The 15,902-nt window shown below is 34.7% G+C and overlaps 2 protein-coding genes across 2 annotated transcripts; one reads left to right on the forward strand and one right to left on the reverse strand.

Moving 5' to 3' along the window:
• The first annotated feature begins 3,073 nt into the window (after positions 1 to 3,073).
• LOC133334879 (uncharacterized) lies at positions 3,074 to 3,817 on the forward strand. Its single transcript, XM_061543194.1, has one exon. It carries the CDS (start codon positions 3,074 to 3,076, stop codon positions 3,815 to 3,817), a length of 744 nt encoding a protein of 247 aa, XP_061399178.1.
• An 8,624-nt stretch (positions 3,818 to 12,441) lies between these two features.
• LOC133334888 (uncharacterized) lies at positions 12,442 to 13,220 on the reverse strand. The gene has a single exon (XM_061543204.1). It carries the CDS (start codon positions 13,216 to 13,218, stop codon positions 12,460 to 12,462), a length of 759 nt encoding a protein of 252 aa, XP_061399188.1. The 5' UTR covers positions 13,219 to 13,220; the 3' UTR covers positions 12,442 to 12,459.
• Positions 13,221 to 15,902: the final 2,682 nt, after the last annotated feature.

The following is a 15,902-nucleotide window of genomic DNA, read 5'->3' on the forward strand; positions in this document are numbered from 1 at the left end:
CATTTTAGACGTTGTCCTTGACCATAACTGAAACCTCATGGAACATTTCAACGCGGTCAGCGCTATATTTCCGCCCTCCAGTGTGGTAATAGGTTACTAAATAATATATGAATACTAAAGCACCTGTAAATATTTAAGTGTAACTCCCGCATCCGGTACATACGGTAATATAATTGGTATCAATTTAAAGGCCAACCACTCATCTTGGATATACTATCAACTTCTCGGCTCTATGTCCTTCAGGAGTAAATATATACGCTATATAATAGAGATTTTGTCATTTTTCACACAAAAGTCAGGGTCCATTGGGCCCGCTAAATATTAACCGATCTTTATCAAAACAGGCATGCTTTTTTAGCCCGATCCTTTTCTCCATGCAAAAATTCGCGGTGTTTTGGCCATAATTGCGGCCTCTGGAGCGACCAGAAAAACCGACAAAAATAAAGTTTTTGGTCCATTTCATCCCCTAAATATTATCTGATCTTTACAAAAAAACAATAGGGGTCTTCATTGGCCAGAACCCATCCTACATGCAAAATTTCGTGAAGATTGGTCCATAACTGTGGCCTGTATCGTGTTTACAAATTATAATGGACAGACGGACGACGGACGGACACACATGTCTAGATCGACTCAGCTAGTCGAGATATGACGGTCGGTATACTTAAAGGTGGGTCTAGGACCAATATTTCGCGGCGTTACAAACTTTTGGGGCTGCACAAAGCTATAATACCCTGACAACATAGTTGTGTAGGGTATAATAAGGAAGATCTTCACCGATTCACTGCGAAACGTGTAAAAATTTGGAATCGATTGGGTTATTAGTTTTTGAGTTATCGTGCCCGCCATTCGCAAAAGAGAAAAACGCGTTTAAAGTTTGAGAAGCCCTTTAGCCGTCACTTGATGCTGATACAATAAATCGGCTATATCTTCAAGAATTCTTGAGATTAACACTTGAAATTTTGTAGGGACATTCTTGAATTAATGTAGATTCGAATTAAATCAAAAAAAATTGACCCTGAGAATGGGGGAGGGGCCCCTTTAAATATTCTTAGGGTGGTGAAGGGTTTAAAATAGTCGGTCCCGCCCGACTTTCCTATTTTCCTTACTGGTTTAGTCATCTCATTACCTTCCTTCACGTTAAATATTAAATCGGTAGGTGGTTTTATATAGAGGTTAGGCCTAAATGCTGGGCGGTATAGTCACTTTAAAACCTGACCTTCTAGTTTTTTATCTCGATATCCTCCAAAGAAAGAATGATTACAACAGATGGTCCTAGAATTACATACTACGTAGCTACGGGGCTACCCGAAAATTTTTTTGTGGAGAGATTTGCTACCCAATAAAAACTCATAGTACTAACTTACAGCCAAATAAGTAGAAAAATACGCTCATATCATCCAAAATACAAAAAATTGGGGGTACCACTATATGGTGGCTACCAAAAAAAGTCGACCTACTTTTATAATTTTTAGTGGATAAATTTGGTACCCCATTTAGCACATTTTAGCGAATTCGGGTGAAAAACGCGCTCAAGAACCACAAAATTGGAATCTTAATTCGTTTAGACGACTTAAAGTTTTACCCTGATCAAGAATATATATAATTTATAGGGTCGGAAATGAATATTTCGATGAGTTACAAACGGAATGATAAAATTAATATACCCTCCATACTATGGTGAAGGGTATAAAATGGGGTTATATTAGGATCACCCTATAAGGGGCGGATATTAATGTTTTTTGAAAGGGAGATATATTACCAAATACGATTACAAAATTCGGACTACGAATTCGGTTGAAAAACGAGCTCAAAATACCGAAAAATTGGTCGTACCTTTATATGCGGGCTACCGGAAAAGGTAGTTTTGATTATTTTTGGTAAAGAGATTTCACACCCAGTGAGAACCCAAAATATAAAAAATTCGGGTTCTATCAAATTGGAGAAAGTCGGTTCAGATTTATATATAACTCCCATAAATATTTTCATCGGATTTGATGTAAAAGGCGCAACAAAAACTCTCTGCTTGTCTGATTGAGACGAAATTCCACACAGCGTACTAAATTAAGTACAACTTGATATGTGTGTTTTTTGCTGAAATCGGTTCAGATTTGATGTAAATTTCTAACCACACTTCCAAGGTTTGTTCGATTAAGAAACCATTTTACAATAATGACATGTGTTAAGTTTTGTTTAATTTGGCTTAAAATTAAACCAAAAATTGGATCCGAACGAATTAAACGCATTTTCACTACTAGAGCGTTGAAATATCACCTAATCTACTTATCGATTTTAGCATATCATAAGTGTTATGAATACTTAGTATAGGCCATACCTAATCATAATAGATAAGTTGCCTATTATTGACCCACATATTTTGATTGTAAATTTCGGCCATTAAGAAAACAATAGCAACCCATTAACCCATTTGGAACAAAAAACACGACAATATAATGTCGTGCTTCTGGTTACAATAATATTCGTTAGTTAATTGGTTACAAAAAAAAAAAAAAAAAAAAAAATCCATTCAAATTCTGTGATTTTATGTTGCTCAGATTGAATGACTTGCTTTGTTAAATTGAATCCGTATTATTATTATTAAAAACTAATACCAGATTTGTTTTAAGAATATTTTAATATTTATATAAGTGTCTAGCAAATAAAAATTAAAAAAACTCATAACCGATCCAATTAAGAGCTAAACGAGCCTGTCTACATGGTCATGTGACGCTTGTGCAGTAGCCACTTAATAGGCAAATCACAGAGCTTCCATCAAAATAACGTAGACTAATAAATGAATAATAATCCACAGATTTGAATATAATTTTTTTGTATGTTTGTTCTCATAATTAACCGCTAATATATGAATTCATAAGTTCCGATTTACGTTTTTATTGTTACATTTTTGATTAGTTTTAGATGAGATTAGATAACTTTAGATTATCAGATTATCATGCGATTGCCAGTTTAGAGGAAATAGGTCAAAGTATAAAATCGAAACCATTTACTTTGGTGTTATCATTCTTAGCACAGCTTCAGAACAATAGAACAGTAGTATCTTCAATTTGGAAAAATGCGTGGTGTATTTATAATTTTATCCGTTGTGGTGGCAATTGCCTCCGGCCAATACAATTATCAAATTGGAAATGAAGGCAGACAAACTGTAAGAGGACTTGTTGGAGGATTTGCCAACAATGCTAAAGCTGGCAGTACTTATAACACGCTAATCAATGTCAATGGACCAAATGGACCAAATACCTCACCATTCCAAACAACATTCTCCAATGATGGTTTCGTAACTTCCAGCCCCTCTTTCAACTCCGATGAATCTGCTCCCACCAACCAATTCATTACATACACCGTTGATGAAAATGATTTCAAGGATAGCACACCCGAACGTGTCCTGCAATCAGTGAAGAAACCCCAACGTGTTGTATTCATTAAAGGACCATCAAATAAGAATTTCGAGGATGCTATATTAGCATTGGGTAAACGAACTGCTCAAACTGCCATCTATATTCTCAGCAAACAAGCCGACATTAATGAATTAACAAATAAATTCAATTCGTTGAGTGAGAACAACAACGGCAACAATCGGCCAGAGGTCCATTTTGTTAAATATCGCACACCGGACGATGCTGTCAATGCTCAAAATGCTATTCAACAACAATATAATACCTTGGGTGGTAGTTCTAGGACAATTAATGGCGGTTTGGCATCAAGTTTGAATTTTGCCTCTCCAACGCCTTTGGTTCAGCCTGCAAATGTTGCAGTACCAGATAACCAATATTTGCCAGGTTCAGTTCTTCGTTTGTAACGCCATTAGACAAATTGTACAGATTGCGTTAGTCAAGACTGAAAAGTGTTATATTTATGTTATTGTTGTTATTCTATAATAAAATTATTTTTTTTAATAAAGAACCGTTGTTTTAAAAAAATTTTCAATTTCTAATTTAATTTAATTTTCAAATTTAAAAAAAATATCGTCACAATATACTTGGTTACAATTTTTGCTCTTCTCAATTTGTATCTTAGAATGGCCCCACGAAAAATTATACTGTTTATACCCTCACCACACTGTGGTACAGGGTATTATGTCTTTGTGAATATGTTTGTAACAGGCAAAAGGAAACGAGATAGACCCATGGTTCCTTTTGAGAATATGCATAAAATTAATTTTTAAGTCGATTTAAGCATGTCCGTTCGTCCGTCTGCCTGTACATGTATTTTTGTAAGAAAAGTACAGATCGCATTTATGATCCGAATTGGATGAAATTTGGCACAGCTCATTTGTTTGGCCCAAGGACGAACCCTATTGAAATTGGGAAAAATCGGTTTAGAATTAGATATAGCTCCCTTATATATTTTCGTCCGATTTCATGTAAATTGAGCACCAAAGTCCCTATATATCTTTCGATTTGCACGAAATTTGGCACAACGTACTGAATTGAGCCTAGAGTGATGTCTGCCAAGTTTCGTGAAAATCGGTCCAGATTTAAATATAGCTCCCATATATAGTTTCGTCCGATTTCATGTAAATTGAGCACCAAAGTCCCTATATATCTTTCGATTTGCACGAAATTTGGCACAACGTACTGAATTGAGCCTAGAGTGATGTCTGCCAAGCTTCGTGAAATTCGGTCCAGATTTAGAAATAGCTCCCATATATAGTTTCGTCCGATTTCATGTAAATTGAGCACCAAAGTCCCCATATATCTTTCGATTTGCACGAAATTTGGCATAACGTACTGAATTGAGCCTAGAGTGATGTCTGCCAAGTTTCGTGAAAATCGTCCAGATTTGGATATAAATTCGTCCGATTTCATGTAAATTGTGCACCAAAGTCCCTATATATCGTTCGATTTGCACGAAATTTGACATAAAGTACTGAATTGAGCCTAGAATGATGTCTGGTATGTTTCGTGAAAATCGGTCCATATTTAGATATAGCTCCCATATACAGTTTCGTCCGATTTCATTTAAATGGTGCACCAAAGTCTCACATATCTTTCGATTTGCACGAAATTTGGCATAACGTACGGAATTGATGCTGGAATGATGTGTGCTGAGTTTCGTGAAAATCGATTCAGACCTAGAAGTATAGATATATATATATATATATATATATTCGTCCGATTTAATCTAAAAAATGTACCAAGTTCTTATGTTGCATAGCGTTTTGAATTTAATCCAGAATGATGTGTGCCAAGTTTCGTGAAAATCGGCCAAGACTTAGATATAGTTCCCATATATATATATATATTCGTCCGATTTAATGTAAATGGTGCACCAAATGTATCCTTCGATTTGCACAAAATTTGGCATAGCGTTCTGAATTGATGCTGGAATGATGTGTGCTGAGTTTCGTGAAATCGATTCAGATCTAGATATATATATATATTTTCGTCCGATTTAATCTAAATAATGTCCCAAGTTGTTATGCTGCATAGCGTTTGAGTTTAATCCAAGTTTAGTGAAAATCGGTTGAGATTTAGATATAGCTCCCTTATATTATAGATTGATTATAAGTATTGATTATAAGTAATATAGCATCCATATATAAGTAAATTGTGCATGAAACTCCTCATATTTATTAGATTGACATCAAATTTTGCACAACGTACAAAATTGAGCATAGAATAAGTTGGATTTTCTAGAAGTACAGATTTAGCCCAACGGATGACCTATTGATATTTGTTTGAAGTCGATTTACATACTTTTGTCCCATTGTAACAAACGAATGTTGATGGATAGATCTAGGTCGTTTAACATTTAGATAAATATCACATATTTTATTTCATACAATTTCATGATAATAGTCCTGTTTAATATACCCATAGTGGTGAAGGGTATCATATAGTTAAATCAGGTTTTTGTTCGTTGCATTCAGTTGTGAGTTACAGGGCGAGAAAATTCGGTACAGAGAAAATTCGGCACATCTTACAGTTTTTCTTTGACAAAAGCGGAAAGGCAAGCTAAACGGCTAAAATTGTGAATGGTGTTTATGGTTCCGATACAGCCAATTATGCGCAATATTAGTCTCATAGATTACGTTCAGGAATTTTTGATGTTAAAGATGCACATCGCAAAGGTAGGCCGGTCGTCGAAAATGTCGATACAATCGGAGAAATGAAAGAAGTTGATCGGCATGTTAGCAGTCGTAACATCGCCCAGGAGTTAAAAATCGACAATAACTGTTTTAAACTATTTACACAAAAAAAAAGAAATAAATAATGGATTTATTTTTCCTCAAACTAATATATAAGAACTATATCCAAATATCACCAATTTCAGTATGTTTCGTCCTTGTGGCAAATAATTGGGTTATGAATGCGACCTGAATGCAATGGACGAACATACATAAATCGATTCAAAATAGATTCTAAGCAAAAGGAACTATGAGTCTACCTCGTTTCCTGTTACAAATATATGAACAAATACATAATGCTCAGTACACAGTGCGATAAAAGGTTAGTTAGGTTCGTTCTGCTAGCCCAAAATTTGTATACACTCCGCCATAAAGTGTGCATTTTGTAGTTCGAGAACCTAGAAATATGGCAGTTTATGCCAAGATATGTTTTTGGTAGGAAGATTGAACACCCAATGAAAATACATAATCACCAATAAGCCTAATAATGGTAAGTTCTGTTATATAGAGCTATAAAAACTAATAAGGAAAGTAGTAAAATCGGACTCGGCCGATATAATACCATTCACCACTTTGGGTTTATCCTACATATGTATCCTAACAGACATCGCCTTTTCGAAGGAACATTGTCATTAAATTGAACGAATTTAAATATGTGGTCTTTAGCTATAAGCGAACCGGCTAACATCAATCCCTACACATGGTTTTGTGCAAGCTATGCTAATTTTCATTTCATTCGGCCAGATTTAGAGTTATTTGTGCACAATGATACAAATTTATATAAATCGATCCGGTACACTGCACTCTTCAAAATTTATCTAAATCTAAACCGATTTTTATGAAAATTAACACACATCATTCTAGACTTCATTCAGTATTCCATACCAAATTTCGTGCAAATCGAAACTTATACAGGGACTTTGGTGCATTATTTACATTAAACCGGACGAAAATATGTATGGGAGACATATCTAAATCAAAACTGATTTCCACGAAACTCAGGCGAAACTCAATACAGTACGCCATACCAAATCGAAAGCATGTAATCACTTTGAACGAATTGAGATGGATATTTTCGGTTCTTAACTTCGTTTTTCAATCGAATTTGCTGAAATTTGTTACATTGGCTACCAAATCTCCAATAAAATTTTTAAAAATATTTAAGTTCGAGATTGAGCTTAGAGAGTTTATAGTTTTGACTCCAAAAAGTTATCTACAATTGTAACCCGATTAATATCCTTCGTCAAACTGATTTATGCATGTCCGTCCGTTCGTCCGTCAGTTGAGGTTAAATTGTAAACAAAATACAGGTCGCATTATGATCCGATTTGGATAAAATTTGGCATAAGTCACTTATTTGGCTCAAGGACGAACACTACTGGAATTGGATAAATCGGTTCACATTTAGATATAGCTTCGTTCGATTTTATGTAATTGGTGTACCAAACTCCCTATATTTGTCGCATTTAGGCAACTTTTTGCACATCATACTGAATTAGGCCCTATTTAATGTCTGCGAATTTTTGTTGAAATCGGTTCAATTTCAATGGTCTTCCAAAGATGCTATGTCTCCTATATCAACATCTATTGCATGCACACAAAATGGTGAAGTCGGCTCCGTCCGACTTTTGATCTTTCCTTACTGTTTTTATGTTTTTTCTCCAAGGACGAGCTCATTTGGTGCGATTAGTTGCAAATTTAAATATTCCTTCCATATACATTCGTCCGATTTTTTTGTAAATGGTACACCATTAATGTCCGATTTAGACACATATATATATTCTTGATCAAACTAAACTTTTATATCGATTTGGCGATGTCCGTTTTTCTGTACGTCTGCTTTTGGAACACACGAAGGAGCTTACAATACTTAAAATAGAGCATTGACATTTCACACTTACACTGTTGCTACTAGGTTAAATTTTTGTACATTTGATAGGTAGTAGCCATGGTACAATTATAAAAGGTAACAGCAAATCCCAGCTGATTTAATGCAAACGTAATACTAGTGTCAATATGAATTTGACAAATTATGTTTTTAAAAATCACCCAAAAGGAAAATTTGGAACGCATACAATTTGAAATTGTTCTTTATTAAATGAGCTCCCGTATTCAATTTACTCAATCTGCCTACTGGGAAAGTTTGGGGAAGCAAATCATTCTTCATGAAATAACTCGCAATTCCCTGCACTTTCATATGTGTTACACATACGCGAAAAATAAATAGAATATCGGGTTTTCTTTCCAAAATGTCTTATTACATTTTTGTAATATTGGTTTTTAAACAAATGGACTTTAGAATATATTTTTTATATATTTTTCAAAACATTACATATATAGTCACACACAAGCCTACCTTGAACAATTGTACCATAGAACCTAAATCTTTCGACCAAAAAACACCATTCTATTTTTCGTATTGTTAAGGTTTTAACATAGCTTCCCATTAATGTCTGCCCTATTGCCGATACTATTAAGGTTTTAGTTTTAAGGTTTATAAAAGGTTTAAGGTTAATAAAAATTCGGTCTACGTTTTTACATATTTTTTACATACTAAGAAACCTGTTGGAAAATAGGGTCAGTCTTTTATAGGAGAGTTATGCCAATGTTTCGAAATATATTGGCATTTTCTACTAAAATATTATTTACTCAGAAGGTTTCACACCTTCCCCCAAATTAAACTAGACCAATTACATATTCGACAAAAAAAAACGTATTTAAACACCTTGGTGTAGAATATAAAACTGCATATTTTCAAATATTTGTCCAATAAAAAAAAAAACCAAAAACATAATAATGACCTTGACCTCCAATAAATTTAAACTAAATTAAATATAACTTAAAACAAATACCAATAAATCCGATTACACCAGATTGGTTTTAATGTTATCAGTGATCTTTTTTATCGTTTTATTTGTCACAATAGTTCCACAAATGGTGTCATAGTCTTATTAGGCAAATTTTGAATAGCATTTGACGGTGACGATGATGGTGACTGGGCTATCTCTCACTCACCTAGCCACCTACGCATCGCATTGCCATTGTGGTTTGCTGGCCAACCATAAAATATGATTTTAACAACCTGCTATAAAATTGTTGTTAGCTATTGAAAATAATTCAGGATTTGAATAATTCCCCCTGTTGTGACGCGATGTGATTTTGATAATTTTGGGCTTTTTATGACAATAATCAGAAGCTATTAAAAATATATCACATTAAAATCTCATTTTTATTATCAATGATTAAAAATTCATTCGTTTACTACAACGTCTGTTTGACTGGTATTTTTGCGGGTGTTGTTGTTCGTTAGTGTTTTGGAATGCAAATTATGTTCGAAAAATCGAAACTACAATAACATTTGTTTGTGAATTTTGTTTTTAATCATTTGCAAATAAAATGAGACAGTTTAGAAGAGGGGGTGGACTGACCTTTAAATTAGAAGACCGGAAGTAGTTGACCTAAACTAAATTGTTGTTTATGTTCAATATTGTCAACTCTTATGATAAAATGAAACATAATAAACAGCCTATAACGAGTTGCTTATTAGTGGGTTGTTTGTTTGAAAATGTGAGTTCGATTTTATTTTAAGAAAAATATTTATTAATAATCTAAAACTACTTCGGACAGAAAACGAAAGGTACGACCTATCACGTAACTAAAACAGTAAGGATACATACAAGAGATGCTCAATGTACAACATCCTGTAGATAGAATATACATAGCACCATTGGGGGACCATTGAAATGGAATCGGACGAAATTAACAGTATGAAGAACATAAATATAAAATTTGAATTAAATTATTTGAGCAACCGTGTAATCCACCATTTGGTTTGCTGCAGCACAGTGCCCTATCCAAAATGTATCTCGACACCAAATCCAATACAAGTTTTTCAGGGTTCCATTTGGTACGTTGTGCACTATTTCGTTCTAATCGGACAAACTTTATTTATTTGGTACACCATTTTGATGAAACCGGATGAAAATATATATGGAAGCCATATCGAGACATGAATCGACTTTAATTTCATGTAAAGCGAACATACATAGGTATAAAATCGGACTACATCTAAATCAGTACCGATTCCAACAAAACTTCACATACATCAATCAAGGCTTAATTCAGTACACTGTGCAAAAATTTGTCTCAATCGGACCAATATTGGAAATTTTGTGCATCATTTACATAAAATCGGACGAAACTATATATGGGAGCTATATCTATATCTGAACCGATTTTCTTCAATTTCAATATGGTTCGTTCTTGAGCCGAATTAGTGATATGTGCCAAATTTTATCCTAATCGGATCATAAATGTGACCTTTGTGTACTTTGTTCACAAAAATACATGGACGGTCGGATATGCATAAATCGACTTAGAACGTAATTCTATGCATGTTCTCAAAAGGAACCATGTGTCTATCTCGATTCCTTTTGCCCGTTACAAACATATCCACAAAGGCATAATACCCTGTACCACAGAGTGCCGAAGGGTATAAATAGGATTATTTTTTTAAGATAGTTTGACGTGTCATGGTTTCCTTAACACCAAGACGTAACGACTGAAGATAGTAGGATATGAATGTTTTGAAAAAGTATACTCATGCGTACGAAAAGTACAATATATTTGATACAAATTTAATTTGGAGGTACTTGGACTTGGAATTCTGAAATTTGAAATAAACTTAGTTTTGCATTTTTTTATAGAGAGAGATAGAGCTTGGATTCTACAATTTGAAGTTAGAATCATTGTTTGGGGGTTAGGACTGGTGTATTTAGGAAATTTTGAAAATTCGTAGAAATGAAATTCGTACCAAATTTAAATTTTGGTGAATGGATAGAGCTGGAACCTTGACATTTTTAGTTAGCATCTTTGTTGGGTGGTAAAAATGAGCTATTTAGGAAGTTTTGGCAATTTCTACTAGTGTGAAATAAATTTGGTACAATTTAAATTTTGGGTAAACCGATGTAGAAACTTTGGAGATTTGTACAAATGATACCAAATATGAATTTATGTGAACCGAATCATGTAATTTGACTTTAGGGTGTAGGATTGGGTTTTTGAGAAAATTTTGGAAATTCGTACTAACGTGTACTAAATTTGGTACAATTTAAATTTTGGGTGAATCAATATAGTTGGAATCCTGAAAATTGGAGTAAGGATATGTAGAACGTTTTGGAAATGGGTTCTAATTTGTACAAAATGGTACCAAATGTGGATATGGGAGAACCGATAGAGCTGTAGCACTGAAATTTGGAAATAAGGTTACTGTTGGAGTGTAACACTGGGGTATGGATGCAGTTGTGGAAATTCATATTTATGGGTACGAAATTGTACTCAATTAAAATGCAGATAAAGGTTTAAAAATAACAAAACTCGTTAGGAAGTCTAAGCTAAGAATATCGAAAGGTTACGATGTGTTAACGTTAAATATGCGTCCAGCTCCCATAAAGCTGCATTTGTTATAGCTCATCTTGGGGATTTCAAATTTCGATATATCACTCCTATGAAATCGGTTTATCGTCAATTAGCAATGTCCCTCTGACTGTCCGAGCGTATGTTAAATGACGGTAGAGCTCGATATATTATTATACGATTTTCAACATATATTTTTACTTCTCAGAGGATGTTTGTAATTACAAATGAGATATATTATTTAGAAGAAGTTTGACCGAACAATACATGAGAAAATCTTAAAATATCTAATAGTGGATGTACCGTTATATGAGGCTATAATAAAACAGAGATCAATATTGATATTTATTGACAGTGAAATTTGACAGCCAATGATAAGACAAAATACCAAATTACATACAATTCGGTTGAAGAACCTGTCCAAAATTCTCAAAATACCGACTTGGGTCAACAGTAATAATTTTAGCGCGGATATGTGGCAGTACCGTTATGAGAACCCAAAATTCCAAATTACAGAAAATTTTATTGGCAAACGTGTCTTTTTTTTTTGTACGGATATGTGCTATACAATGAGAATCCCAAAGTACCAAATCGTAGGTAACATTATCTGGGGACCAATATTATCGGCTGGGAACAATCAAAATATTTATGAATGGAGTTCAATTTGGATCATAAGTTGTGAACAAATTTTCGATGTCACGGCCATAAATTTCAGCTGAATCGGTAGCTATTTCCCTTAAAGAATAATCTATATATTTTTCCCCTTAAGTTAAATGAAAACTCAATAAAATCTTTTAAAATAAAATTTCAACAATTTATTAACCTAAATAAAATCAACAACAATAGTTACAACTAAACGTATCCGCCTAGAAATATGCAACTATAACCATGCCTTCTTAATGACGGAAGATAGATGCGGGCAAGTAGCTAGCACCAGGAGTAGAAGGAGCTGGGGCAGGAGCAACGGGAGCTTGGGAAGCAAAGTTAAGAACTGGAGCAACACCACCGTTGATATTGTGAGAAGGACCACCCAAACTATCGTATTGACCTTGGATAGCACGTTGAGCGTTGGCAGCATCTTCAGGTGTACGGTATTTGACAAAGTGAACTTCGGGTTTGTTGTTGTTGCCGGTGTTGATGGTGTTAAGTTTGTTGGCCAAACTGGAAAGGTCGGCTTGTTTGTTGAGCACATAGATGGCGGTTTCTTGTTGGGCAGCATTTTTGGCCAAAGCCACGGCGGCATCTTCCAAACCACTGTTTTCGGGGCCCTTGATGAAGATAACACGGAGACCCTTCTTCAAGGAGTTGGCATATTGGTCAGAGCTGGCGGGTTCATTGAAATCAGCATCATTGGCGGTGTAAGTATAGAATTCCTTTTCGAGTTCAGCTTGTGGGACGAATGTGGGAGTACCAACGGAGCCTTGACCTTCATAAGAACTGACACCACCGGTAGAGGTGGGAGCAACGTAGCGTTGTTGACCTCCATAAGTACCAACACCACCGGTATAGGTGGGAGCTACATTGGTGGCAGTACCAACACCAGTACCAGGAGTGAATGATAATCCGGAGGAGGAGTGTTCAACGGGTTGGTAGTTGTAGCCCAACTTATCGGCACAGGCAACAGCCACCAAGCACAAAACAATGAAGGCACGCATTGTTGATTTAGTTTGAATTGTTGATTGAAGATGTTTTCGTTTGATTATGACCTCTTATGGGTGGCAGCGGCTTCTTTTATATGATCAAAGTTGCGGATGAATGCTAAATTTAAATTGAGCGGATTATGAATTTATTAATAAATAAAACAAAAAAACGTATTTCGGAAGTTAACATTAAAATATTTTTCTTTATCTACATTTTCTGATTAAAAATTATGCAAATATCCGTCATTGTTGCCGTTTTCGGTCTTTTAGAATGGAATGCCCGTATATGTTGTTGTCTAAAGAATGTTGTAAGAAAATATAAAAAAAATCAAAATGTTGAAAAAGTGGTCCCTAACAAATATGGTACTTTTTATGCGATTAGTTTGTCAAAGTTGATCAAAAAGCGCATCTATTCCTCAAAGTATTTTTGGTACTACATTTTCCAAAATATTTAAAATTTTTTAATATGTTTCGAAAAACCGTAAAAAACTATTTGGGAAATTTGTTTGTTTTTAATGATTATCAAGTTTAGTAAGGATGAACTATTTATAGGCATTCAAAACACCAAAAAATATAGTATATTTGAAAATGACCTTCAAGCTACGGAAGTTGTGGTGGGACCATTAAATGAGGACATGTCAACACATGTTGTAAAATATCGAAAATACAAAATTATAACCGCTGCAATTGAAAAACTTAAGCAACTAGATTAAGGTGGAGTAGATTAGTTAAGGTGGAGTAGATTAGTTAACAGTTGTACTCATCCTACCTTTAGCCACCCAAATTGTTCCTGATGTCTGGAGAGTAGATACAATGACACTTCTGTGATGTGCTTAAAGCACTACTCGCTTTGATGAGAAGCAGCTTTCTAGTTGCAGATGATTGAAGATTAAATCATGAAGAGATATTCCTAATGTACGCGTATGGTTGTACAATCATGGAACCGAGTTCCATTATCGATGACATAATTCAAAGGCAAAGTGCGATATTTGCACCCTTTCTAACCCAGTTTATTTTCCAAATCTTGTTTTCCCGGGGTGGATATTTACACCATAAAATAAAAATTTGGCCACTTTAAATTTGCGTTGATTTGACCATCGATCATATTGAATGATCATGATCTAAACACCCGTTCAAAGTATTTGGTCAGATCCCCTTCGCCGTGTAAAATATGTGACATACTGCATATAATAATGGCCTCTAGAGGGATTAAAAAGACTTTCAACAAGTTGCCGACGGATATATACCCACAGCCTATGATTTGCGGAGGTCTTCGGAAATACACACAGATTTTATTATTAGCTTTATATAAGAAAGATGTTTTTATCAAAGAGGTTTCGGATTTAATGTTGATAAAATTTTATAAAATTATTTATTTATTTTTATTTATATTCCGATTAAAGTGTATATACCCTCATTAGCCATAAGGCTGAAAGGGCTATAAGGCCCCATACAATACAAATGTGTATAATTTTTCACACAAAAGTCTAGGTCCGTTTGAACTGCTAAATATTGAACGATTTTTAGCCGGTTTGGCTTCAAAATAAAGTTATTGGTCCATTTCATCCATTTTAACCGATCAATAAAAAAACAATAGAGGTCTTCATTGGCCCGAATCCGTCATACATGCACAATTTGATTGGTCCAAAACTTTAGCCTGTATCGTGTTTACAAATTAATGGACAGACTGACGGACACACATGTCTAGATCGACTCAGCTAATCTAGATATTTGGGGTATAAAAAGTAAAGTAGCACCTGGATTTTGGATTTATTAAACAAGTAGCGTTTCTCGATTTCACATAGATACACTGAAATTTCCGTACATTTCACATGATGAGTTCAATTTTCCAATGTTAAACCAGTAAGGAAAGTAGTAAAGTCGGACTGGGCCGACTATATGATACCCTTCACCACTTTGGATATATTCAACATATGTATCCTAATAGACGTCGATTTTTCGAAGGAAAATTGACATGAAATTGAACGATGTCAATCGGCCTAGCTATGGATCTTTAGTGCACCATTTACCTAAAATCGGGCGAAACTATATATGGGAGCTATATCTAACTCTGAACTTAGCACACTTCTTTCTAGACTCAATTCAGTACGCTATGCCAAAATTCGTGCAAATCGAAAGATTTTCAGGGACTTTGGTGCACCATTTACATAAAATCGGGCGAAACTATATACGGGAGTTATGTCTAAATCTTAACCGATTTTCACGAAACTTAGCACACATCATTCTAGACATAATTCCATACGCTATGTCAAAATTCGTGCAAATCGAAAGATTTTGAGGGACTTTGGTGCACCATTTGAGAAAATCGGGCGAAACTATATATGGGAGCTATATCTAAATCTGGACCGAATTTCACGAAGCTTGGCAGACATCACTCTAGGCTCAATTCAGTACGTTGTGCCAAATTTCGTGCAAATCGAAAGATATATAGGGACTTTGGTGCACCATTTACCTTAAATCGGACAAACTATATATGGGAGCTATATCTAAATCTGAACCGATTTTCACGAAACTTTGCAACATCATTCTAGACTTAATTCAGTACGCTATGCCAAAATTCATGCAAATCGAAAGATTTTGAGGGACTTTGGTGAACCATTTACCAAAAATCGGGCGAAACTATATATGGGAGCTATATCTAAATCTGAACCGATTTTCTCAAAACTTAGCACACGTCT

This window comes from Musca vetustissima, unplaced genomic scaffold, assembly GCF_032173495.1.
Source record: "Musca vetustissima isolate MV318-11 ecotype Yass unplaced genomic scaffold, APGP_CSIRO_Mvet_v1 utg26893, whole genome shotgun sequence".
NCBI classification, from domain to species: domain Eukaryota; kingdom Metazoa; phylum Arthropoda; class Insecta; order Diptera; family Muscidae; genus Musca; species Musca vetustissima.

Bases quoted from the DNA above. Each gene is read 5' to 3' on its own strand.
- LOC133334888 (XM_061543204.1), bottom strand. From the start codon at position 13,218: ATGCGTGCCTTCATTGTTTTGTGCTTGGTGGCTGTTGCCTGTGCCGAT.
- LOC133334879 (XM_061543194.1), top strand. From the start codon at position 3,074: ATGCGTGGTGTATTTATAATTTTATCCGTTGTGGTGGCAATTGCCTCC.